The sequence below is a fragment of the Mustela lutreola genome, chromosome 16 (genome assembly GCF_030435805.1).
Source record: "Mustela lutreola isolate mMusLut2 chromosome 16, mMusLut2.pri, whole genome shotgun sequence".
NCBI lineage: Eukaryota > Metazoa > Chordata > Mammalia > Carnivora > Mustelidae > Mustela > Mustela lutreola.
The window spans coordinates 6,701,684-6,728,857 of NC_081305.1; the positions used below are offsets into that span (position 1 = coordinate 6,701,684).

Genomic DNA, 27,174 nt, shown 5'->3' on the forward strand with positions numbered 1-27,174 from the left:
AAGACGTGTTAGGGTTTGGGGTGATGAGAAGGGGGCATGCCTTACCTCCCTGAGCTGTTTGCACAACCTGTTAGTTTGAACTATCTGTCCTGAGTCACAGACTCACAGAAACCTCACAGCTGGAGAAGTGCAGAAGTTCTCCAGTTTTCCTGTTGAGAAGTTGACTCAAGCAATGCACTCTACTCTCCTTAAGAGCAAACACATATACAAGAGTTCACGTGCAGTTTCAGGAAGCTCATGGGCACCCTAAAGCCCTTCCACCATGCCCCCTCCAGTGCTTAAGATCCCTCTACAGCCAACCTCTTACACCTGACCAACTGCAGAAACCACAAACTCATTAACTCCAGGTAGACTAGTTAGAAACAGTCTAACTCAGTATAACCAACCCCAGCGGCTTCCGGCAGGGATCACTTACTCTCCCATCTCTGCATCATCTGAGTTCTCAAAAGTTTATCCTTCAGTAAGTGTCCAAGCCAAATCATCCATCGCCCTCCTAGACTTTCGCAAGTCTTGGTAGAGATAAGAATTGAGGTTATGTGTATTTTAGAGATCAAAATTGCCAGTGTGTTAATGGAATGGGGTGGAGACCGTGAACGGGCTAATGCATAGGTTGCCTAGAATCGATTGGCTTCACCACAGGCAATGCCTTCGTTGTTATGAAAGCCTCGATCAAGCACAGAAGATAAAGAACCAGACTCACAGCTGAGAGAAACTTGATGAGGCCAAGCAGGTCCCGTGTTCATTCAACATTCATGCACTGAGCACCGGCTATTTGCTCAGCACTGCTCCAGACCCCTAGGAGACACGTGAGACTAAAACAGAAAAGTCCTTGCCCCAGAAGTAATCCTCGAGTCTCCATTCGGGTGAGGAAAATGGACAGATACCAAAGCCGTGATAAACAAGTACATTTTGTAGTGCTAGGAAGCCAAAAGTGCTGTGGGGAAAATGAAATTAAAGGGATACGGGGATCAGGAGAGTGTGCAGTGGCGGAGTTAAGCTGCAGTGTTAAACTGGGGTCAGGAAATCCACACCGAAGGTGAGAGTTGAGCGGGACCTGAAGGCGAGGAGGCCACGTGTGCTGCTGTGGTCATTCCTGAAAGGTCCAAGCCAGGGCAATGCTTGGGGTAGGCTGGATAATGGCCCCCAAAGATATCCAAGTCCTAATTCCCGGAGCCTCTGAATGTAACCCAGATGCCAAAGGGACTTTGCAGATGGCGTGAAGTTAAGGATTTTAGATAGGAAGGGTATTGTCGGTGATCTGGTATGCCCTAAATATAATTAAAAGGGTCCTAATAAGAGGGAGGTGGGCGATCTTGACTGCAGAGGAGGAGTGTTGGGATGCTGAAGCAGGGGCATCATGGAAGAGGTGGGGTGAGACCCAAAACCGGGGGGATAAGGAAGCAGGAAGAGGCAAGGAAACAGACTCTCCCCTGCAGCCCCCAGAGGGAGGCTGCCCTTCCGCATCTTCATTTTAGTCCCATGAGACTCATTTTGCACTTTTGACCTCCAGAACTGGAAGAAGAAACCTGGGTTGCTTACACCGCCATGTTTGTGGTGATTTGTTCCAGCAGCCACAGAAAACCACCCAGTGCTATTTCAGACAAGGGGAGGGTGTTGAACCAAACTGACAAAAATCCCTCCCGTGTGGCCTTCCTGTTTGTGACCACGCATCCCTGTGGCAGGCGCTGGCCTGTGCCTTTGGTATGTAATATCCCCTTTAGTTGTCACATCAACTCCAGGAGATGGCTGGTATTCGAACTGAAACCAGGTAACTCAGAGACCTGCTCTCTCCCGAGGCAACCGTGTTCTGCCTGTGCCCGATGAGACTGTTTGTTGTGCGATGGCTATTTGGGGTGTGGCAACGATCTGCTAATGTCATTTATGATGCCACTGGCCAGTGGGGTGGACTGACCCTTTCCTCTTTCACCAAAGCAGAAAGAAGGCCGTGCTCAGAGAGAGCAAGACAAGCCTTCATTGAGGGCTTGTAAGTAGCATCCTCTGCCTGAACTGCTCACATAACCTCAGCTAACTCAGATTAGGACTGAGACTTTAGGAACGCTGATTTATTTAATACTCACTGTAGCCCTGTGAGGTGCATTCTGTTACTGTCCTCATTCTACAGAGGAGGAAACAGAGGCACAGAGAAGTTAAATGATTGATCCGCTTTGTCCCAGGCACTGTACTAAGCCCCAAAGGTGGAGAAGTGAGTAAGATTCAGGCAATAAAAGTAGTGGTTAAGAAGTTGGACTTTGGAGTCTCAGGAGCCATCTGTGTGATCTTGGGCAAGTCATTTAACTGTTTTTGAGACTCAGTTTTCTCATCCAGCCAATGGGAATGGTACCAGGATCTCCCTCAGGGCATCCTGAGGATTGTGTGGGAACCAGAACATAAAGGGCTAAGCACAGTGCCTGGAGAGCATCAGTTGTCAATACATGTCAGCTGGTGTTACACTGTTAGAGTAAGGAAGCTCAGCTCCTGCCCTTACCAGAGAAGATCCGCAAATGAGGAACATATCACTGTTTCTCCCATGTTCATTCCCACAGTAATTTAACAAACCCCGAACTAGGCTAAGGTCTCTAGCCTGCTCAACCCAATGGCAGACGGAAGACAAAAATCAGGGAACTCCTGCTTTTCACTAGCCCCAAAGCCACCACCAGCTCTCCTTCTACCTGGAATAGGCTAGGATCTCTAGGAAGACTAGTCACTCACAGCCTTCCTGGAACACAGTGGATGTACTCAAAGAAAGAAAATACTGGAAAATCCCACCAGAGCTTGTGATCCAAATTAAGCCCACATATGCTGGACTTACCTGGAACTTTGCCAGGACCCAGTGATGAAGATGGAGGAAGATAAGAAGCCATCACCAGGGAGCCATGCACTACTGACTGGGCCTTCCATCTTGGTTTCCTGGTTTCTGAACCAAGGCCTTGCTGGGATCAGCCAAGAGCTGCCTACAGTTTCTTCTTGCTGTTTAAGGAAACATCTAGGAAATGATGGAGGAAAAGCTGATACATTTTTTTTTCCCTGCCTGGAAGATTTATCAACCCTAAAAAGTGACTCTTCTGCTGGGACAACTGGATATACATATCCAAGAGTCAAGTAGGACCCCTACCTCATACTGTAAGTGAAGGTGAACTCAAAATGCATCATGGACCTAAATGTAAGTGCTAACTAAAACCATAAAACTCATAGAAGCAAACGTAGGAGGAGATCTTTGGGACCATAGATTAGGTAATGGTTTCTGGATATGACACTGAAAGTAGAAGAAACTTAAAAAAGTTGCATAAATTGAACTTCATCAAAATTTTAAAACTTTTGTACTTCAAAGGGCACCATCAAGAAAATAAAGACTACACACAAAATGGGAGAAAATATTGCAAATCATACATTTGATCAGGGATTTACATCTATAATATATAAAGATCCCTTAACAACTCAACAATGAAGAGACAAATACCCGTTCAAAAGTGACAAAAGAGGGTTGCCTGAGTGCCTCAATTGGTTAAGCATCCGACCCTTGATCTCAGCTCAGGTCTTGATCTCAGGGTTGTGACTTTAAGCCCCATTGGCCTCCATGCTGGACGTGGAGCCTATTTTTTTTTAAAGTGCCAAAAGATTGGAGTAGGTATACCTCCACAAAGAAGACATACACATGGCCAATAAGCACGTGGAAGGATGTTCAGCATCATTAGTTATTAGGGAAATGCAAATCAAAACCACAAGATACCACCCCATTGTATCTAGGATGGCTAAAATAAAAACAGCAGACAGTAACATGTCAGGAAGGAAGTGGGAAGATGGAAACTCTCATATATTTCTGGTGCAATGCAAAATGGTGCAGCCACTTCGAAAAGCAGCTTGGCAGTTCCTCAAAATGTGAAACCCACAGTGATCATGTGACACAGCAATTTCACTCCTAGGAATACACGTAAGAGGAATGAAAACACATGTCCACGTGATGTACATAGCAGCATTATTCACAATAGCCCGAGAGAGGCGACAACCCAGATGTCCATCATCTGGTGAACAGAGAGACAAAATGTGCATTATTCATAAGAGGGAATATTATTTGGCCACAAAAAGAATGAAGTGTTGACTCTTAACAAACCTTGAAAACATTATGCTACGTGAAAGAGGGCAGTCACAGAAACCTCATACCTTGTGTGATTCAATTTATATGAACTGTCCAGAATAGATAAATCCACGAAGATAGAAAACAGATTTGTGGTTTTCTAGAATTGGGAGGGTGACGCACAGAAGGAGGAGAGATTGCTCATAGGGACAGGTTTTCTTTTGGGGGTGATGAGAATGCTCTAGTGATTGTTACACAGCACTGAGCATCCTAAACAGCATTGAACTCTATACTTTATATGAGTGAATTTTATGGTGTGTGAATTAGATCTCAAAAACATATTATTAGGGCGCCCAGGTGGCTCAGTCAGTTAAGCGTCTGACTCTTGGTTTTGGCTCAGGTCATGATCTCAAGGTCACTGGATTGAGCCCTGCATCAGGCTCTGTGCGGAGGAGGGTGGAGTCTGCTGGGGAGTCACTCTCCTGATCCCTCTGACCCTCTCCACTTCTATCTAAATAAATAAATGAAATCTTTAAAAATAGAATAAAAAGAGGGGTGCCTGGGTGGCTCAGTGGGTTAAAGCCTCTGCCTTTGGCTCAGGTCATGATCCCAGGATTCTGGGATCGAGTCCCATATCGGGCTCTCTGCTCTGCGGAGAGCCCGATATGGGCTCAGCAGAGCCTGCTTCCCCCGCTCTCTGCCTGCCTCTCTGCCTACTTGTGATCTCTGTCGAATAAATAAATAAAATCTTTTTAAAAAATAGAATAAAAAGAATGACTATTAGTCCTTGATTGTCCTTGAAGAGGCCACTGGAGAGTTCTTTTGAGCGAGTGCCAATCCCATTTCTTACACGACTACAGATAAATTGGGGATCAAGCTGAAACTTGCCTTTTCTGTCCAGCTTCTTCCCCACAGTTCAGATTTTTTGAATTTACTAACTTCTCCCCTGATTCCAGCCTCAGCCCTGGAATCGCCCATTTCCCCTAGTTCCCTGCTGCCATCCTTCCCCTGGTTTCCAAGGCAGCATTGGGTGTCCCCTGGGGTGTTCCCTTTTCTCACCAGCAATCCACTGAATGGCATTGGTCTGTTTTCCTGGTGCTGTGTCCTTCATGGCGCCCTCCGTTCCCCGAGGACAGCTGAGGTGCTGGTTGTGCTCCCCATTAAATGCCAACCCACTTTTGGTTATCACTGAATGGATGAATGAGTGAGGTGAATATATTCCTGGAAAAGAGCAAGTATCTTCCCAGAATGGAAAGATATGGAGGAGGTGGAATAAGGGAAGAAGAGGGAGGGAAGATTTGGATGGAAGTCATATTACCATGTACCCCCTCTTTTTTCTATTGCCTCCAACCACTTTGACCATGTGAGCCTCTTGGGTTTTCTAATGGTTTCTCAGTTTCCTTTGAATCAAACCAAAACCCTAGGCCTTTCAAAGAATACCCAAAACCTTGTTTTTCTTCTCTTTGGCTCAGAAAAACCAAGTTGGGAATCTAGCCAAAAAAAATTGAAATAATAACTGCTTGAATACAGAGCCAGGGGGAGGGATGAGCTCTAGAAATATGTGTGCAGTTACTGATCTGGCATTATCTATAATAGTAAAAAATTGGGAACAACCTAAATGTCCAGCAGTAGGATAGTGTACATCAGGTCATGTCCCAAAGATGAAGTAACATGCTCCTTTTAGAAGAATTTAGTACTTTGAGAAAATACCTGCATTATATGTTCCATGAAAGAAACAGGTTATAAACGGGTGGCTAGGTTATAAACCAATTGCTACTATATACGCTGTGCACAAAAATATTTTAAATACTGAAGAAAAACCACACTAGAATGATTTCAGGGATTTTCTCTTGATAGTGGGACTATGGGTGTCTTTCTCATTTCTTTTTTAATGTAACCAGGTGCTCTACGATGAACATATATAATTTTTATAATCAGACACACACACACACACACACACACATACGTGCGCCTGCAAAATTTGCCAAATTCTCACACTCTTTCAACTGCTCTTTCTCGGGGAAATCACTCCCCACCTGTTTTGTTCAGTCAACCCACAGCCGTCCCCAAATCCTTTTCCTGAGCTATACTATTAGCCTGTAAGGACCAGCACTTGGCCAGGTCCTCCCTCCAAACACTCAGGCAGCTCCTGAAGGCACACTCTTCTGGGAAGCCTTCCCTGACCACCAGGAGGGAAGAAAGTTGGTTCATCCCTACCCTTCCCAACACAGCGCTTCCATAGCTCTCTTTGCTCACCTGGTCCACGAACATCCCCAGCCTCTCTGCTGGGGCTCGACCTCAAGGGACTGTTTCCTGACATGACCCAGCAGCTTTTGCCGCTGGCTGCGTGTGTGTATGTGTGTGTTTGTGTTTGTGTGTCTGCACCTGGTGGCCAGGCCAAACACCTAGAAGGAAGTTGAGCTGTAGAGGCCACAGGTCTCATTCCTGTTGTTGAGGAAGCTGGTAATGACTCTTCTGTCTGCGTGTCCTGATTTGCCATGGCAAAGACTTCTCTTGGCCATTTAAAAGCCACCCAAACAGTCTTTAAACAACTTAAGAAGTGATCAAAGGTGTTTGTTCTTAGCCTGGATCAGCAACCTTCTTAATGGAGTCAGCCTGACGCTCCGTAACTTTTGGAGGATGTGAGTGTGAACCAATAATGCGGATGTTGCTGGAAAGCACTTAGATGTTTCTTGAGTTGATCTGTCCAAGTACACATCCAGCTTATTCCTGAACTGGAATCGAATTAGAAAAACCTTTGGAGGAACAAGTTAGTGGGTCAGCAAACATTTGAGGGCTCCCCGAGTACCTGACACATCTCAGAGCACTTGTGAAATGCTGTGGCTTTATCAAAGCAATAAACAAATTGAGTGATTGTTCCTGTAGAACTTCCTGGTCATGTGTTACACCCACACGAAGCATAACAAGGAAGGCTCAGAGGGGAAGACACGCTGTCTTGAGGTGCCTGAGAAAGCGCATGCGTCTTAGCTCCTGTGGCCTTTTGAGCTAATTACCCTGGCCTGTGTGTAATGAAACAGGATGGCGTTAAGGATCCAAGATAAATCAGGCATCCTGTCATCGACCTGTGGTGGTTTTGAAACTGAGAAAAAAAGATTTGGTGTGCCAGCCTTCCTCATCAGTCTGCTATCTCACCTGTCATCTCAAACGAGGCAAACCAACCACAGACATATTTTTCTTCCCCGCAGAACTGCACCCTTTTTCGTGAGGAGGTCTGGATCTGTTTGGCAATCAGGACTGAGGAGAATGGGGGTGGGGGAAGCACTTCTTAGTTCCACCCTCTTCTCAAATATCTGAAGAATAATAATAAGTAGGTGAGTGTCACATCTGTTGCCTCTTTTCCACTCCTGCTCTGTGAATGCAGACTTCAGTCACGTTTTTCTTAGGCCACCATCGCTGGCATTTCCTCCCAGTAGATCTCGTGAAGGCTGGAGGTGCTGGGATCCCCAAAGGAAGCAGAGATGGTCTTCCTTCTGCCATGTCCAGGGGTCAGGGTTTTGTTTAATGTGCTGTGGAAGCCAAGAGTGAAAAGGAAATGCTGGGTCAGGAGAGGGGGTTTGAGGTACTGACAGGGAAAGGGAGAGAGGAGGGATCCGGGATGGCAGGGAGAGGGAACCTGCACGGACGGGGTGTCTTGGCTGCTGTCACTGGGTTCCCTGTGAACTGTCTTCCTTGTCGTCCCAGGAGATCATTAGGAAAATAGCCATTTCTTGTTGGTACACTATTAACCAACAACCAGTTTGTTGAAGGAACCCACTCATGCATTCACTCAACAAATATTTATTGTGAGGATAAATGTGCAGCAGGCAGTGTTCTAGGTGCGGAGGATACAGCAGTGAACAAAACCACCCAACACAGAGCAGGGATGAATCTCCAAGCAGTTCTGCTGGGAAAGGTCAATCCTCAAAGGTGATTCCATTTATAAAACAGCTTTGATAAAATTGCACAGAGCTAAATACACACAGCAATGAGTACCAGATGAGAGATCTGAATGAGAGATCTGAAAAGATCTGTGGACTGAATCAGTGTCCCGGTCGTCCTGCTGTACTATAATGCTGCAGCATTTTCCAGGGAAAACCTGGTAAAGTCCTTGCAGGATCTCTTTTGTATTATTTCTTAGAACTGCACATGAATCTACAATTACGCCAATAAAAATGTCCAAAAAAACCCCACTCCCCCAAACAAAACCCAAACCCCAGACCAGATGGAGCCTACATGTGAGTCAAGCTAAGTATGGCTTCATGGTGGCCAGAGGGCAAAAGCCAAGACTACCCTTGAGAGGGCTGCCCCCTCTGGGGTACTCCATGCAGTGTCCCCGGAGATTCCTTCCTGCCCTCAAGACATGTCACTGAATCCATACCGGTGACCGAATGAAATTCAGACTTACGTCAGGAGGCAGGTGCAGAATAAGGGTGGGCTCCCAGCTCCCCCAATCCTATGACATGGGCATGTTGGAATTATCCAGCCTGCATTTGGGTGTCTAAACCAGGCACCCACTAGACCACAAAGGTGAGACTCGACTATCTGTGAAGCTCCCGGTGCTCACTTGGACGCTTCTGGGCTTGTTCCCAGCTTCCACCGTCACTACCATCACCTCTGTGCAGACCTAGCCCATCCTGGCAGCGCATTCAGCTTGGGGAACCTCCTTTCCCATACAGACAGTGGGATGGCTCACTGCCCTCGTTCTCAGCTAGGCAAGAACTCCTCATGCCAGCCCAGGCCTGGGCCTCAATCCTGGATTCCAGCCCCCTGGCCATGGCAAGCTGGGTGAGTGTCCAGCCCCTCACCCTTGTCCTGAAGAGGGGGATGCCCACACCAGTCTGCCGTCCCACTGGGTGTACACTGGGTGTACAGTGGGGCATCTAGCAGGCTACAAACTGTCCAGCTCCTCTATTTTATTGCCTTAGAAGAACTTCAGAAGAAAGAAGCCATGGAAAAATTAAATAAGGTTAGAGCAGACTTCAAAGTTTTTATTATTTTAAATTATGCCATACCTTGCATGGAATGACCCCAAAGCAATATGCCTTCCTGGCCACATAATTTACTAAAGTCACAGTGGAGAAAGCTACAGCTCCTAGATCCACAAGCTAGTCTACTGGCAAGAGGGCGAGAAGGGGCGGCAGGAAGGAGAAGCGATGGATGTTTACTTGTCTCTCCTCTGAGATGTCAGTGGTTGCTCATTCTAAGATGGTTGACTATGTGACTTAGTACAGTTTCTAGTCACTATCATTGTCATAATGAAAAAGGCTTTCTTAGAAGGGCTTGAGCTAATCAATAAATATTTATCCACTTTCAAACAAGGTCTTTATGGCCAAAATAAGTGGAAAGAAAAGATACTAACAAGCACGATTTCCACACCTTTGTCTCAAAGCAACCACAGAAAGAAGAAGTGCAAACGAAATGAAGGACCTCCCCTTCACCCAGAGAGGAAGCAAGCCCGCAGTCCCTTCACCCAGAGAGGAAGCAAGCCCGCAGTCCTGCAGGAGCCTGCCAGTGGGGCCCTTCTGCCCAGGGCCCAGGGCCCAGGCCCCACCCCAGTCAGGCCTGCGGGGCCACGCAGCTGTCTGGAGCCCGGTCCCGCTCTTCCTGGGAAAGGGCCGGCTTCCTCGCGTCCCAGTCTGTGTCCGGGATGAATAACCCATGGAGGTCCAGGTGCATCTCTACATCGATGGATGCACGAGCCAATTCTGTAAAACTTTTGGCATCCAGAATAAGCAGAAAAGGCAGCTTTTGGGGATCGGTAGAGACGATGGCTGATAGGATAATCCCTTTGGGGAAACAAAAAGAGACACTTGGTAACAATGCAGACTGAAATTCCCTCCAGCTGGAGGGGCAAGTTCCTCAGCTGTATCTCCCTGTCCTCTTTGAAGTAAGCATGGAGTCAAAGCAAAAGGACCGCAAATTTGAGATTCTGTGGGAGCAGAAGGGAAAGGTCAGGGAAGTAGGAATCAGAAGACCTGATTCCAGCCCTGCCGGGGCCAGTCCCTTTACCTCTCTGAACCTTAGTCCATTCATCTGCAGAGTAAGGTGAATCCTCCCTGCCCTCCCCGGTTGCTGAGAGAACCTCTTGCATGGTGAGTAATGAGCGCGTTCTGTAAAGTACTGCCTGCATTGGAGGATGGCTATTTGCCTAGGACTTAGAAAGTCTCATTATGGAGAATCAGTTTTGTGCTGCATTGGGCTAACAAATGACACTTGGCTAAACTCAGACGAGCCGCACGCAATGACATTTGAAGGAGCCCAGCCCACTGTACGCACATGCAGCACGCTAGCAGCCTCAGCCTTTCCCTCCATAAAATGGACATATTCCAAGTACTCGCTCTCAAGGGACAGAGGATTAAATGAAATAATGCCCCTAAACTTCCAGCAACTACTCGTGATGCCTCCCAAAGCCTCCTGGGTCTCAGGGTGGTTGAGCACAGCTGAAGTCAGACGGGCTTGGATTAAAATCCTAATTCTGTAGGCACTGGGTATGTGGCTTTACGGAAGTTGCATTCCCTCGGCCTCTGCTTTGGTGCAATGAAGACGTTGCTACTCCCTGCCCACAAGAGAATGGAGGGGAGGCCCTGGGCCGGCCCAGTGGGAGGCCAGCTTCAGCAGGAGGTGCTGCCAACCATCTCCCACCTCAGAGATGACAGGACCGTGGGGTCTGCCACCTGGCGTGCCATGCCATGTGGGTCCAGTAGGAAGACAGGGTCCAGGCAGAAATCCACTCCATTTCACCTAAGGGAAGCAGCTGGCAGCTCAGTGGGACAGCCCCAGCCACGGTTCTGGTGGCCCTCCTGAGCATCCCAGGAGTATGGGCAGGGATTTTTGGGGGCAGAGACAGAATCAAGGAGGAAAAGGATCATTTGGTCATGTGGAAATCTAGAAAAGGGACGTGGGCCACAAATACACATTTACAGGTGCTCCATGTAGAAAATACATGTTTAGAGATGGTTAAGAATTCTGCCCCAGCCATTGCAATGAATATTAAAGTAGAAAGGAAGTGGGCTTTTGTGTAGTAAACAATTTAATGTCCCCCAAAGGGAAGTCTGACCTTTGCTCCTAGGAGGTGACCTCTAAGCCCTTATAATGTCCTGCCTCATAAAAAAAAGTATCTTTATTTACCTGGGACCAGCCTGATGGTCTATCCTAGCAAAGTGATTTAGATGTCACTTTGACCTCCAGAGAGGCTGAAGGCCAAAGGTGAACCACATAGCCAACCAACAATGACTATATGACCGATCCCCTAAAAAAGCTCCGACATGAAGGCTTGAGTGAGCTTCCCTGGTTGGTGACATTTCATGGACATTGTTGGAGGAGTTGGGGTTGGCCGTGACCTCCAGGGACAACCAGATACTCCATGAATGAAATTCTCCTGGATTCTGTCCCATGGGTATCTTTTCTTTCAACCTATAGTCCTTTCACTATGACAAACCAGAACCATGAACAGAACAGTTTTCAGTGGGTTCTATGAGTCCTTCTATCGACATTGAGGGTGGTCTTAGAGACCCCTCAACTTGCAGTTGGTGTCAGAAGTGAGGGTGTTTTGAGAGACTCCTTAAACTCACTGCTTTGGACTCAGACAGACCTGGGTTTCAAAGCCTGTTTCCATTAGCTCTGTGATATGGGGGTTGGAGAGGGAGGGTCACACTGCTCCCAGACGATGTCTCTGTTTGAGGAGTGATCGCAAGCAGAGTGCGGCAAGTGGGCTCCCCTTCCTGGGGTCTTACCATCATCCTCGTCCTGGGCACCCGGTGTGGGGACAAAGAGGGGTTCTGCTGGCCAGCAATGCTCCTGTCCCCATTTTAAGGATGACTTTGTGAGAACATCGTATTTCAGTATCTGTATATCCAAAGAGGAGAGACATGGGAGTGACTTGTTGGAGAGCATGTGCATTCCCTGGGAACTGGTGACATCAGTGCCCACAGACAGAGGGGATCCAGCCCCTCCAGCGTAGACTCCAAATGCCATCTACCTAGGGTCAGTGTAGCACCAAAAGTGAAAGCAGCGAGCTTCCTCTTGCATTTTTAAGCAAAGGTCCTCCTGTCATCCAATTTTTAAAAAATAAAATTTTTTACATACTGAAGTTTTAAAAAATAAACTGAGCCACCCAGCATTCCTGGATGATTCAGACTTTTAGGGATGACTTCTTGACTTTAAATATCCTAAGAAACACTCATTAAAAAGACCTTTCACGTACTCTTTTATAAAATGTTTTGAATCTTATGGAATAAAAATGGTTGTTCAAACAAACAAAAGCCTGAATGTATCTGGTATTTGGCGCTACACTGCCATTTTTGTATGTGTTGAATAAATGAATGTCTTCAATGCAAACATTTAAAGTGTAATACGATCCTTTTGTTGTTTTAAAAAGTGCAAGTCCCTGAACTTCTCTTAATCCCTAATAGACGTGTTTCCCCTTGGGGTGTGGGATTAGTGGGGAGTGTGTGTGTGAACCCTAATTTTTTTGCTTTGCACATTTCTGCAACGCTTGCATTTTTTAGAAAAGATATTCCATTTATTATTTAAAATGATATTAAAGACAAGTGATGTCTGTACATTTAACATAGTCCTTGGGGTACAGTAAGTGTTCAACAAATAGTAACAAGTAAAAATAACTAAAGGGTCTAAGTTTCAGCTCTCTGCTTGAAAGGGCAAGCTCCTTGGGGGCAGGGACTGGGATCACCCTGTTCATCTCCTTATCCTCACTGCCACCATGCTGTCACGTAACTGGTGCTCAATAAACATGTATTGAATAAAGAAATCAATGTAGGTCAGACCTACAGCTCTGACCTCTTTGCTGAGATCTCTCTGTCCATCAGATAGGGCTGCCTCTCTTGGGATGGCCCATCATCACTTCCATGGTATTCCGTCCAAACGGACTTCACTCTCTGATCTGCCCTCTGCCCCAAAGGGACCTCCTTTTTTCTGATCAAGGTCACCCAGTCTGAGAACCTGGAGTTTAGCTTTGCAGGCAGACACAATCGTCGTAGGGCGCGCCAGCCCAAGTCACGCAGGGATCAGTACCTTGGTTGGGATAGGACTCCACTGAACTTCGGCAGCAAAGACGTAGCGATATCGCTTCCCATTGCGAGCATAATTGATCCGAGGCAGCTCTAAGCCTGGAGAGAATGACACAACCAGTGAAGCCCCCATCGCTGAAGACTGGGAGCCTCCACGCTTCATGCCAGACTCGGCGTCCTGTCCACAAAAACAGCTCCCGATCCAGGATCGCTGAACTTGCTTCAGGGCCTGGATTAGATCAAGGTTGTAACAGTGCAGGGGGAGGGAACCTCTGATAATTACCCTGGCTCTATGAGAAGGTTCAGGAGCAAGGAAAGATAGACCTCGTTTTTTAAGTGTATAAGCATCTTTAATTATCCAAGATAGTAATCAAAAAGAATTGCATGATTAGAATCAGAGGCTACTGCAATTTTTTTAAAGCTCTTGAAAAAAAAAAAAAAGTGCTCGTGTATGTGTGTGCATGTGTGGGGGTGTGGAAAAAAACTCTGAAGCCATGGAAAGGGGTGTCCATTGGGAATAGTTAAATAAATCTGGTGAATTCACATAGTCACCTAAGTAAAAATAATGTTTGCAAAGAATTTTAATAACATGGGAAAGTGCCAATATCATAAGACAAACTGTAGAAGGCTGGTTCTAGTATTATCTCCACTATGTTGCAAATGTAGAGAAAAGGTTCAGAAACATTACTGGGTTAGTAACTTCCTTATAGTTTGTATTTTATATTGTACACTCTAGGTTTCTCATTACATGAAATGTTCATTGTGTCTATTACTTTTATAATAAAAAAAAACCCTAAAAATGTGTGTGTGTGTGTGTGTGTGTGTGTGTGTGTGTGTGTGTGCGCCTGTGGGGGCAAATTAAATTTCTAAGTCTGAGGGCTGAAATGAAAATCCCCCATCTTATAGAATATTCCAGGCAGTCAGAGCCAACTGCTGGGGAAAATGTAATGTCCAAGAAAAGAGGAAGAAGATGTGGAAAATCTGCCACACAGAAGCCTCCTAAAAAGGAGGCATGAGAGGTTATCAGGCTTGCGGGGAGTGCAGGGGAATGGCCTGTTAAGGCGAGGAGATGTCCAGGCCCTCAGACAAGTAATCATGAGAATTTGCAGAGACAACACAGTGACTGTGAGCTGAAGGGACCACCCACATACTGAAACCAGAAAAAGGTGCCCACAGTTGACCCGAGTACCTCTGAGACTTTCCACGGTGCTCTGGGACCTCAAACCTGGTCTGGGGACTGCCAACCCCCCTTACCTCCACCCTGTCAATGATCAGCCTCAGGTACTTGGTTAAGTAAAATGGGCTTTCTCCCCGTGAATTCTGTGAGGCTGGTGAAACCATGCTCTTGAAGAATCTTCAGGATCTGGGAAATTCTCAGGCTATATTCACTCAGTGGAAGAAGCCATTTCAGAATATTCTAGATGGTACAGTATGTCTGCATTTTATAAAACTGTAAGTGCAGAGGTTAAGGGTTTTTGAGTCCAAGAGACCTAGGTTCAGGTCTTGGCTCTGCTGCCTATCTTTGGGCAAGTTATGGAATTATCCTCAGTTTTGCTGTCCTCAGCTCTAAAACAAAAATGACATGTGCCAACACCTACCTCCCAGAGTTGTTCTGATAACTTCTACCCTGTGCTGGACTCTCACTATGCGCCAGGCCCTTGGTAAAGCACACTATGTGTGCGAACTCATCTAATGTCAAGGTTAATGGGGTGAGACTGGCAGGGTGAGGTCTGGGAAGTTCTAGAAGAGGACCTGACATACGCCAAGCAACCCAGACATGACAGAAACACAACAGGTATTTCCAAAGTGTTGCCATGGGTGGAGGGATTATGAGGGACCCATCTATTGCCATACTTTTCAGCCATTGCCTGAGATTGCCACAATGAGCAAGAATTCTCTTCTTGGATATAAAAAAGACCACAGCATTTTAACCCTTTAACCCTCTATCTGCCCCCACCATGTGGCAAGTGAGTGGAGATGCAAATCATCATCTTAAGGCAGCCAGCCTTAAGAACTGGGACCAGGGGACAGCTGGGTGGCTCAATCAGTTAAGTGTCTGCCTTAAGCTCAGGTAGTAATCTCAGCGTCCTGGGATCAAGCCCCATGTGGGGCTCTCTGCTTGGCTGGGACCCTGCTTCTCCCTTTCCCTCAGCCTCCCACTCCGCCTGCTGCTGCTCTCTCTCTGCCAAATAAATAAGTAAAACCTTAGGGGGGAAAAAAGTAGGACCAAGACCTACATATTCACTTCCAAATCCTCCCAGTGCTTTGGGTGCCACACGGAACCGGTTATGGGATCCTAGGATGCTGTTTTATAGTAGTGGTTCTTATGGACAAATCTGGGGTTGGTCTAACAAAGTCCCCAGGACAGTTTCCGCCCAGATGCATGAACCAGGCAGCAGCCAACGTGGGAGCAAAGCCGAACCATGCCCAGCCACCCTCTAGCGAGTGTCCTGGACAAGTCCATTCATTCCACACCTGTGCTGAGCAGAGGCTCCTCTAAGCCACACTTTTGTCACATCTGGGGATACACTGAGGCTTATATTCTAAGGCAGTGGTTCTCCATCAGGGTGATGGTGCCTCCACTGGACACCCGCAATGTCTGGACATGATTTTGGTTGTTCTAATTCTGGGTGTGGGTGCTTACAGTCAAGGCCAGGGGTGCTGCTCAGTATCCTATAGTGCCCAGGATGGCCCCCAGCACAGAGCATGACCCAGCCCTGAACATCAGGGGTGCCCAGATTGAGAAGCCTGCTCTCATGGGTGCAACTCTTATTGGAGGGGTTTACACTCTGTGTGGAGCATAGCCTTTCTGAGCCATCTCCTCCTCCACTGAATGGGGCTGATGGCCCCTGTTCTGGCAGGGTGTTTTGAAGGTATAGAAATGGCAGTGCAGACACACTGTCCCTGTTCAGTAAGTCAGCATTCAATAAATCAGAACGTTTGCAGAGACCAGCCGTGAAAATCACCTGATCCAACACCCCCTCCCCCCCCCCCCCCGCCCCGCCGCCGACCCCAGTGCCTTCCTGGGAGCTGTCTGAAGATATTTGAAAGAGAACTGTCACTCAATGCTTTCTGCTGGGGCACCCCAAGAGTCTTGCTGCTTGTCCTCAGTTTTGCTGTCTGGGCACAGCTCCTCTTCATCAGAATGAGGTAGAGAGAGGTCTCAGGGGAATTCACAAAAGCCTGCCCCCTCCCTAGGTGTCTTGCAAAGAGGATGTGTTTTACCTTCATAAAGCAACTCTGGCTGGCAGTAGACTTGGTCATCTTTTTCCTTCAGGGCCTTTGCTGTTGTAGATGTCAGTTTGATTAAATTTGAGCCCACTTCTGCATTCTGAGTTAAAAAAAAAAAAATTGAAAACAGGTTATCCAGAGCAAACACTTGTTTTACTGGGTACGTCATAAAATAAGTGCTTTAGTGGATGTCATCTTGTTCTGGCCTCACGTGAGCCAAAGGAAGCAGCTATTGCATTGCTGGTGTTTTATTCTTACTCTCTGAGACCTCGTAAACTGATAGCTACCTACTGGTAGGAAAGGGTCCCTAGACTTATGGCTCTTTTCTCCAACTCTGGGCTATCTTATCTTTCCCGGGTGAAATTAATGTATTGGTAGGTTCTCGCTTTTTAAATACTGGCTGATTCCCTTCCTACAGGGAAGGCTGGCTGTATCAGTCATCAGAAGGATGTTTATAAAGCGTTCATAATAACATGGGAAATGCTCATGGTAGAATACCGAGAAAAACAGTAGAGTAAATTGCATATGCAGTCTGAGCTCAATCAATCTTAAAAAGAACTTAAACTGAAAAGATCCTGGGGGAGACACCAATTATTAACAAGACAGCAGGCAGTGGAATTATGGGGACTTTATTTTTCTACGCTTATCTGTATTTTCAGGATTTTCTCCTGTGAAAATATACCACTGCTGAAATGAAAACAAATAGGCACGAAGAATGGCTTGGGAGTGAAGGATCTGTGGAGGGCATTCCTTAGTCTCAGCTTATCATCAGACTTTGTTCGGTGTCTTACCATCATCACGGTAACCCAGGAGAAGGATTTAAAACAATTGATTAGATATTTACTGGGGTTCTACTACTCCCTGTTTCCCTACATACCAGCTATGGGGCCTCGAGCAAGTGACTTAGTATCTCTGGAGAGTTCTGTGTCCTCATTTGTATAATAAGTTTCAGTGGATGCATCATGCAAAGAGTAGACACATCTCCAAGTTGTTGTGCAGATTAAATAATCATACAGACGGTTTGCAAGAGGGTCTCCTTAACAGTCAGTGCTAAATAAATGTTAGCGGCAGCAGATAATGTTACTGTTGTTGTTGCTGCTGATTTTAGGATTTATTTATTTCACGGAGAGAGAGAGAGAGAGAGCATGAGCAAAGGAGTGGGAGGGGCAGAGGGAGATGGAGAGAATCTCAAGGAGACTCCGTACTGAGCGAGGAGCCCAGCAAAGGGCTCAGATCTCACAACACTGAGATCACGGACCTGAGCCAAAATCAAGAGTCAGATGCTTAACTGACTGAACCGCCCAGGGGCCCCTACATCAATTTGATGATGATGATGATGATGATAATGATGTTACTACCGTTGGAGCAAGTCCAGGTTAGGCAATGAAGAAGTAAGACTGAGTCCCTGCCTTCATGGGGGGACTTTACAGGCTGAGAATTACTGTTATGGCTGACTTCTTCTCATTTAAATTTCTCTCCACTTTCCAAATTTTTCAAAATGGAATTTTATAATTAAAAGGAACCTATTTGAATGAGAGCAGCTTTTTGCCGGGAAGGGGGACAGATTTGCTGCGTCCTAGCATTTGCAGTGCAGGGGCCCTTTGAGATTTGTTTAGTTCAATCCCTCAGTTGACAGAAGAGGAAAAGAAGGCCCAGAGAAGGAAAGAGGCCTGCCCACAGCCACACAGAGGGAAGGAGAGTCTGGGCCCTTCGCTTCGCAGTTCTTCTGCTTGGAAGCAAGAACACTGTAGGCAAGGCAGGTGCTAAGGCCATGAGGCTGGCCCATTCCCATTCTGGAGGTCTCTGCGCAAATTCTCCTTCCCCAGCAATTCCGTCTGCAATGTTGCCAAGGGATTTGTCCTGAGCTGTCATTATCTCCTGTATGGAGCTTCTTCCTTCTTTTATGTTGTCTTCCCCTTTTAGACTGGGACCAGATTTTGTTTGGTGCATGGCACAGAGCTGAAAGCACACACCGGAAAGTAAGCACTGAATGAATGAGCGAATGCATGACTCAATAAGCTTTCCTTCCACTGTCAAGGTGCAAAACATGTACTGTGCAGGGATGGTTGTAGGAATTAAATGAGATGAAATGCGTGGAAAAAGTCACCCGGCACTCAGCACGTCAGTGGTATCTTGTAAACAGCAGCTCTGAGTGCGTCCACCTGTACCGTATCACAGACCAGAGGAGGCTGCCTTGTGCTTTGCTAAGTCACCTGACAGCAATAGGCCTGTTGTGCATGCCCTGGGCTTGCGTCGCAGGGAGTCCGTCTACAGAGACATCTTCTAATTCCAGCCTGAAACTGGTCAGACTGGTTGAGGGATAAACTGAATTTTTCCACACAGCAGTAATGAACATGACTCGGCTGCTTTTGGTGGCCACGTGCTCAGCTTTGAGAAGAGTTTTCTAGCCCAATGTCAACAAGATCCAAGATCCTACAGTTTGCTTTGAAATCCCTCAACTTGAGGGAACTCCCGGAAGCAGCAGCCATCGTGGTAATTCCCCAAAACACTGGCTTTGGGGTTTGGAAGCCCGGTCTGTGAAATCGGACTCTGCGGGTTTCTGTGTGAGCTTGAGCAGCAGCTCCCCAACCTCAGCCCCTAAGCCTCCCTGAGCCTGTTTCCTGGTTTGTAAAATATGGGGGCAATTCATTACTTTTTGATGGGTGGTAACATAAGTGGGATTGCTTTGACTGATACCTGAAGATTATGGTTACAATTAAATAATAGTTATGAAAACACCTGGTCCAGGGCCAGGCACATCATAGTCAGTAACTCAGAGCCAGACCGCATGCATTCAAATCCCAACTCAACCCCACAGATGTTCTTGCAATGTTGGGCCACTTACTCTGTAGTCATGTAATAAGCAACACAGAGGGATGTCCTACTAACGAGGTGAGAAGCATGCAAAGCATTTAACAGTTCCTAAAATTTGCAGGACCCAGGACAAGAGTGGAGACCCACCAACCCTGCGTCTAACTACACTGAGCACACTGTTAAGTGCGACACCGTTCTCTCCCCCATCTTGATACAGAGACCTTCATAATGTGGAACTGTGCTGTCCCATACGGGAAACACTGACCACATGCGGTTATTTACATTTAACTTAAAATTATACAATTAAACATCCACTTCCTCAGCTGCACTGGCCACAGTTCATTGGCCTGTGTGGCTAGTGGCTACTGCATTAGACAGAGAATGTTCCATCATTGCAATGGATTCTTTTGCACAGTGCTGGTCTGGAAGGATGTGTGAATTTGGAATTCTAGGACTCCTTGGAGTTCCGAGCCAGAATCGGGTGGCAGAATGAGGGCCAGCCTCCTCTGGGCCCAGGTTCTTTCTTCCCTGCCCTGTTTCTTCTCACTGCCCAGATTCCCCAGCCAGCACCACCAAGCCAATAGCTAACCCTGGCCACCTCATGGGTCTGAGGCCAGTACACCAGTGGCATAGCCTGCTTTTAGGAAGAGAGAAGCAGGATTTGGAAGGCTATTTGGGCAGAGAATTTAGGGATCCCAGTAGCTGGTTCCTGGTTGAGGCAGGGGAAGGTACCTCTCTGGATGGGCACAGGTCTTGGGCCCTCTGAACTCCTCAATATGTGAGGAAGGGGCACTACCAAGGAAATGCTGGATCAGCAGCCCCTCCCCCAAATGTCAAGATCAGAGCAGGGGCACCTCCTGCTGGGGTCTAAGAAGAAAAAAGGCATCTAACACAGGGCCTGACACATAAGGAGCTCTCAGTAAATGGCAGCTTCTTCTATTACTAGATCTTTGTTTTTGAATTTGGGGTCAAGACAAAAACCAAATCTACCGAGCCAGGAGTTGAAACTACCTGTTTTAAGTCCTCAGTGCCTCCGCCCATGACGGCCCCTTACACATGGCTAGCTGTTGGAAGGGAAGGCGAGTGCTTATGAACCCACCTAGAGGCAGTGCTCCGAGCCCCGCAGGAGGAGGGCAGGGCAGCCACCCGAACTGTCTGTACACGTCCACGCCCCTCCCAGCCCAGCCCCACCTTAGACAACCCTGTGCCACCCTGCATCAACAGGCCTAGAGTGCCAAGGGGCCCCACCTTCCTTTGACCCCAGCTGGCCCAAACACAAGAGAATCTGGGGCAGCTGGGAGGTCCCAGACTTTTAAATATACTTCACTACTGCCCATTCTATGCGGAAAGCACTTCCACTTGGGAAATGTTCCAAATGCTAGAGAAAGACCCGTGTCCTTTTAGGGAACCCCTGTCACATTTCTCACCCACTTACCACTCGTTCATGGATTTATAGTAGTTAGGAGTTTAATGAGAACCCTCTTGAGTGCCAGGCCCTGTGACGGATTTAAGGGATAAACAGCTGACAAGACCAAGAGCTTGTCCAAGCTTTCCCAGGGCAGATGACTGAACAAGCTCATTTACCTGGGACAAATGTCCAGCAAGGAAATTCAGGTGATATCAGAACTTACAAACTCTTCTAAAGGGAGTGATGATCCTGACACCTAATGGCTGAGCAGGAATTTGCTAGACTCACTGCAAATTAGAAGCCCCTGCAGGCTGAGACCATGCCCCGCCCTTCCCCAATCCCCACGGCCCAGCCCAGGTGTGGTCTCAGAGCCCCCCAAGCTGAGTCCAACCTGAAGCCCAGATGGGAAGCGAGGCCTGATACAAAGAGGACAGTGTTGCAGGCAGAGGGACAGTGACTTGCAAAGGCCCTGGACTGATGGGTGCCAGAGAAACGTGGCGTTTCCCACCATCTGTCCTAAAAAGCCTTTGGATAGGACAGAATTAGAGCTGCCAGATCTGGACATGTCTGCCATCTGTTCAGCTTTTCGATTTCAATATGCAGGAGGGCAACTTGAAAGTGAAGCAAGAAGACGTTTTAAGGGACAATAAATAGCAATTAAACAGCGTGGCCAGAGCTACCCTTCCCAAGGTTCACACTTCTTTGTTAGTTTCAAAGCAGTAGATGGCTCACACGGCAGCTTTTCAAAATATACATGCTGAACTTCTCAGCCTGGTTCCAAGGAAGCGAATCATTTTTCAAGCATGATAAAAGGTTATAAAATCCCTCGGTGTGTGGGTAGTGGGAGGGAGCGTTTCCTTTCTCTGTTTCATCCCTGGGCTGAGGTCAGTGTGAGGCAGGGCCAGGCCTCGGGATTTGCCACCTGTGTGCTCTGTGACACCCCCACTGTTTCCTGGAACCAGGAGACCAAGCAAGGCACTGCAGTATGGTCCAGAGAGCAGGCCACAGAAGGCAGTGCCATGTTATGACTTTGTGGAAGGTAGCTATTCATTCAATAGCCCTGAACCACGTGGGGAGGAAGTTCATTCCATTTCTCTTCCAGTCTTTCTGACTGGGTCAAGCAGAGCATCTCAGTGAGGTGCCACTATGTCTTTAACATCTCATACTTCTAGAACTTTCTTTTTTAACAAAGAGATTAACTCTTGGCAAGCAAGAGTATGTGTCACTATGTCTTTAACACCTCATACTTCTAGAACTTTCTTTTTAACAAAGAAATTAACTCTTGGCAAGCAACAGTATCTGGCTAGATCTTCAGACCTCTGCTAATCATGGCTCTGTCCCTGGGGGCTGTGTGACTATGTGCATATTCCTTAAGTTCTCTGAGCCTCAGTTGCTTTACCTATAAAATGAGACTCATGTGAGGACCTCTCCCATAGGTTGTTTTGATCCCTAACTGAGGCAAGGAAAATAAAATGCTTAGCAAAGTAGCTGGCACATAGAGTGCATTCAGTAAATAGGAGCCATTAAAATTGAGTTGAATTGAATTTGCTTTCATTTAAATTAATTAAGTCATGAAGTCAGTGAGTTCTGGAGCCAGGAATCTCTGAAGCCTCTGAAACCAAGCCTGGAGCCTTGGTAGCATCACCCTAATTGAGGATAATGTCTGGCCTAGTGGTCATTTTTAATGCAAGAAGGGGACTCATCACCAGCAGGCATTAGGTAGGTGAATAGTGATGAATCCCAGTCTGGAACTGCCATGCAAATGTTTAAAACGATGTTGTAGAAGAATACTGAATGTCACGGAGAGATGTTTGGATATCCACATAAGTGGAAAAAAGCACTGCACAAAACAGTACATGCATATTCCACCATGAAAAGGAAGGAAGGGCTGGTGTGCGCTGTGGCGGAGACGGGCCTCGGAAGCACGGTGTGGAGGGAAGCACCTGGCACGTGTGGGCCGTGACTGGAACAGGCAGGGCCTCTGAGACAGGAAGTGGATGAGTGCTCACCTGGGGCTGCGGGAAGGAGCCAGGAAAGGGGCTAGAGGGAGGCGTGCCAGGTTTTTTCCCGGGCTAATAAAAAGGTTTTAAAATCCAGTTGCTGGCACAACTCTGCCAAGTTACTAAAAGCAGCTGTATGGTGCATTTTAAATGTATGGTGTGTGAAATTATCTCTCAATAAAGCTGTTAAAAATTCTCCGTGATTCCTTTCTCTAAAATTAAGCAATATATAAAATATAAATATACATTTCTAAGTTTTAGAGAAGTCCTACTACACAGAATTTTTAACAGCTTTATTGAGACATGTATCCATAGGCAGGTATATCATATACACATAAACACAGACACATCAACATGTGTGTCAGTATGTCTGTTTGTCTATCTACTGAGAGCAACAGAGAGACAGGTAGGAGGCAACAGAAATATATCCACAATAGGTTAATGGGTTTTTTTTTGTTGTTGTTCCTTTTTACCTAATTGGTATTTTCTTAGGTTTCTATGTTGAATATGCACCACTTTAGGAAAAGCAATGAAAGCCTGTTTTTGTCTTCAAGAACAGCTCATTTGGGATTTCAATGTCAATCAAGTGAGTATCAAAGTCACTCCCCACTGGGGCTCACGACTCCCCGGGAATGGCAAGGGTCCCCTTCCGAGCCATTACCTTGTCCACACCGAGGGGCACGGCGAACCTCCTGAGGGTGGGGATGGAGGTGAGCCTGCAGTTCTCCTCAAAGTCCTGGTTCAGGTTGGCCAAGTAGAAGAGCTCGTAAAGGCTGCTGTCCTCGTAGGTGATGACGTCAAACAGAAGGCAACCATCTTCCTCGTAGGCGTTGACGTGATGAAAGACCACCATTGGGTCCGTGTAAAACTTGGTGGGCAGAGGCTTCCTGGTCCTCTGGTCGATGACATGAATGTAAGTCTGAAAGCAGAGGCACATCCAGGGGTCAGCTCTCCCTGTGCTGACATGGCACAAAGACAGTGGGTCAGGACAAGACCCTCCCTTGCCGTCCACTAGCACGTGACCCTGGAGCATCCCCCTCCCCCAGAATTCCCTGCTCTCGCCGGTCCCTGATCGCCTCCTTCAGATGGAGCAGAGGGAAGCTTTGCTGCAGGGGCCTCTGCATCCCCAGGAGGACAGAGTCTGGGGGAAGCCCCTGAGGGTACACCGTCCCTCCCTTCCTTCACTTGACTGTGACTCCAGGCTGGGATGAGCTTGGTCCCTGGCAATGGCATGTGGGGGAGAAACTGGCCAGTTCTCTAGACCCCCCTGGGTCTACCCACAGCCAGGGCCCCTAAAACCCTAAAATCACACCAGCCCTTCTGGGGCCTGTCTCCCGGTGTCCACCTGCTGCCTGGTTGGCCAGAAAGCAGTTGTCACGGCAAACTCCCTTATCCTGGGGGCTGCGGTGTGGAGAGACCTGTTCTAGTTAAGGGGCCCACATGGGTATCTGCTCACACCTCTGGGTGTCAAGAGGCGGTATCGCTCTGGGTGGTAATTAGCCATATCTGCAACCCCAGTTGCCTCATCTAAAGTATGTGTGGGGTTCTTTCTTTTGGCAGCTCTGGACTAACCACCCTCCTCCTGAAAGGCAGGGAGGGACTACTCCGGGCTTCGGCCACCTCCTCCCAGCTCATGTGCCTCTTTCTCTCCTTCCCCAGAATCCAGCTCTGAACATTACGTGGAATTACAGAGGAGGAAGGCTTTGACAGTGTGGGAGGTAGGGGTGGTGGGCAAGTGAATACAGAATTATTTTAGCTCTTTTCTTCCCCCATGACCCAAATCCCTGGGTTGGGCACAGGGACTTTCCAGAAAGCTCTCTTCTAAACACGTTCCAAAAGCTTTTCCCAGGGCTTTCTGCCTGCCGCTAGCAAGGAGCTCGGTCTTCTCACTGTGAAATTCTCTGAGGGCCAAGGAATGTCCAGGGCCTGAAGACCAAACCCAACTCCAGCTGGCCTCCCTGCTGGCCCCTGACCCCAGCGTTCATTCCACAAATATAGACGGAGGGTCTAGGACACATCAGACAATTTTTCAGGAACATTTTTCCAGGAAACACAGACTAAAACCAAGGCACTTCTTTGATGGAACTTTTAAGTCCGGTGGGGGAGAGGCCAGTAGTCAATGATCAGATAATGTGCCAAGGACAGTGAGTACTACTGAGAAAAATGAAGCCCAGCACGGGGATGGAGAATCCTGAGGCGGGGTCTGTTGGAGATTGGTTTATCACAAAAGGCCTCAGGGATCTGGGGATTTAGCTGGGACGTGGATTAACTGAGGGAGGAAGCCATCTGGGGAAGAACCTTCCAGGTAGAAGGGACAGAAAATGCAAAGGCCCTGAGGCAGGAAGGTGTTAGGCTGGTTTGAGATACAGGAAGTCCAGGAGGAGGCTGAGTGAGCAGGGAGCCAGTGGTTGTTGGGATGTGGGCCTGTGAGGATTTGCAGGCTGGTCAGTGACGTTTTTGGATCTTTTTCTTAGGAAGATGGGAAATCACTAGAATGTTCTGAGCAGAGGAGGGACCTCACTCTCCTCCCTGAGAAGAAAGGAGAGGTCTTAGAGCTGCATAGTGGTGGTTCTCTCTGGAGAGGGGACTGGTGGCAGCAAGGGGGAGGACAGGGGACTGACAGGTGACTTCCTCTTCTTGTATACCTTTCGAATAGAGAACACTAAGAATTGCTTGATATTTATCACAGGTAAAAATTTACTCATTTCAACAGGAAGTAAATATATTCATACACACATATCCAAGCACAGATTCAGTCGTATTCATACATATGTGCATGTGCACACACACACTCGTATACAGAGGCATGCACATACACAACAGGCACACGCACGTAGGCACACATCCACACGTGGAACACTCAGATGTGCCTGAAGATGTTTGGTTGTACCACGTGGTGGAATGTTCTATCATTAGGATGTCTAAATCATCTCTAGCACCCTTCCCTGACATTACCCGTTGGCTGCCGGGACGCCGGAAGGGCCTTGTCCATGGACAGTGCAAGCTGCAAGGAGCCCAGATGTGGGTCAGGACTGGGGAGTAGCCCTTGGCTGCCGGGCTGGTGCCAGTGGCCTGGCTGATGAAAGCCAGCTTGCCCAAGGTCACACGCTTTTCAGACAGGGATAGTCTGCTCTACTGACTCAGTGACTTGGGGTCCCAGCGCCCTCACCCCCACCTGGGACCACTCAGCAGGACCATCCAGTTTCAGAACACTCTGGAAGGCTGGCTGATGAATCTGGGGAGACTACATGGTAGCTCCCACCCTAGCTCCCTAGGAAAACTCCTGCATGCCAACCTCCGTGTCAGTCTGCTTCCTGGGCCATCCTCATGTGGCTGGGGGTCCCAGCCAGGCCTTACCTTGTCCTCCTTGTGGAAGGCCAGGCAGGAGGCCCAGTTTGCTCCCCGGATGTACGCGGTTGACATTTTGAGGATATCCAGCTTGAAAGGCTGCTCAAGGAAAACGATGTGGTTCTCGGTGACTCCGAAGCTGTGGTAATAGCTCGGGGAGAGTAGGGAGCGGGAAGTGATGGAGCAGAACACCTCCGTGTGCTTCAAGGGGTTCGTCCCCTTCTTGTCCTCTAGAGAAAGGCAAGCCTCAGGAGCAGCACGGGACCTGGCCGGCCCCAGGCCATGCCCCATCACCTGCTGCTGAGCCTTTCAAACTGACCGGATCAGAACCTCTGGGTGAGAGCAGACAAGTTAAACCAGTGAAGGAGCTGCTGCCCACCTGACACAGGGGCTCTGAGTGTTCCCACTTAGGCCCGCCTGCCCTGCAAGACCTGGTGCTACAATCGGAAACCACCGAGCCCCAGAGCCAGGCCTCCGGGCCAGGAGTCTGCACGACAGCCTGGGCGCCCAACCCCTACCTGTGTTCTGAACACATCAGAACACACAGAACGCTTTTGCATCAAGGTTTGTTCAGAACACAGGTAGGGGCTGGAGAAACCTGGGCCTTCTTTATGCGGGGTGCATGGCTGCTGCCGCTCTTGAGCCGCAATGGCTCTGCTGAGGAGTAGCAACAGGGACCATGCGTCTGCAAAGCCTCAGATACTCGCTCTTGGGCCCTTTCCAGAAAAAGCTTGTCGGCCCCTGCTCTGGAACAATACCTCTTCATACCCATGGATCACCAGGGATCATGATCGAAGTGTGGAGTCTGATTCAGTATGTGGGGCTGGGGTGTTAGATTCTGCATTTCTCTCAAGCACCTGTTTATAGGCCGGCTCCCCAGGTTTCAACTTTGGTATTTTGCTGAGGACCAGCATTTGAGATGTACCTCATCACAGGGTTTCCATGAATTTCTCTTTGTGCTGACCATTCAGAAACACCTAGGGGTGAGACTAAGCACCCACTGTGATAAGGGGCTATTATGCCTCCTGTGACAGTGGAAGGAGACTGTGTGATCTGCATTTTACAGGTCGGAAACAGGTGCAATGGAATATGGTCAGTCGTTATGGCCCAAAGCACACGGTCAAGCTGAGAAGACACAGCCCTCTCAGCCCGGCCACCTCCTCTGTTACTAGGGATAATAGCACTCACAGAGTGGAGAGAGAGAGAACAGAATGAAATCATGAAGTAGTCCATGCAGCTCGTCCTGCTTCCGTGTGGCAAAGAAGTGAAAACTAC

The 27,174-nt window shown here is 47.8% G+C and overlaps 2 protein-coding genes across 12 annotated transcripts in view; one reads left to right on the top strand and one right to left on the bottom strand.

The window, feature by feature from the left end:
• The window catches only part of LOC131817481 (polycystin-1-like protein 2), a 163,109-nt gene that overhangs the window by 11,798 nt on the left and 124,137 nt on the right, over positions 1-27,174 (top strand). For 2 of the 6 annotated variants that reach the window (XR_009348524.1, XR_009348522.1), the window contains exons 3-4: positions 7,279-7,404; positions 9,462-12,411. The exons of 2 other annotated variants lie outside the window; for them this stretch is intronic. The gene's annotated coding sequence lies outside the window, so the exon portion shown is untranslated. Of the gene's footprint in view, positions 1-7,278; positions 7,405-9,461; positions 12,412-23,043; positions 23,138-27,174 lie in introns of those variants that run through there. 2 more of the 6 variants (XR_009348525.1, XR_009348526.1) reach the window with 2 other exon arrangements.
• The window catches only part of BCO1 (beta-carotene oxygenase 1), a 35,674-nt gene continuing 17,545 nt past the window's right edge, over positions 9,046-27,174 (bottom strand). For 5 of the 6 annotated variants that reach the window (XM_059150876.1, XM_059150879.1, XM_059150878.1 and 2 more), the window contains 6 exons: positions 25,909-26,129; positions 23,213-23,470; positions 16,324-16,429; positions 13,103-13,197; positions 11,806-11,917; positions 9,046-9,858 (listed from right to left, as the gene is read on the bottom strand). In XM_059150876.1, coding sequence (XP_059006859.1) covers positions 9,629-9,858; positions 11,806-11,917; positions 13,103-13,197; positions 16,324-16,429; positions 23,213-23,470; positions 25,909-26,129 — 1,022 coding nt within the window. In that variant the 3' untranslated portion in view covers positions 9,046-9,628. The remainder of the gene's footprint in view (positions 9,859-11,805; positions 11,918-13,102; positions 13,198-16,323; positions 16,430-23,212; positions 23,471-25,908; positions 26,130-27,174) is intronic. The other variant, XM_059150877.1, reaches the window with a different exon arrangement.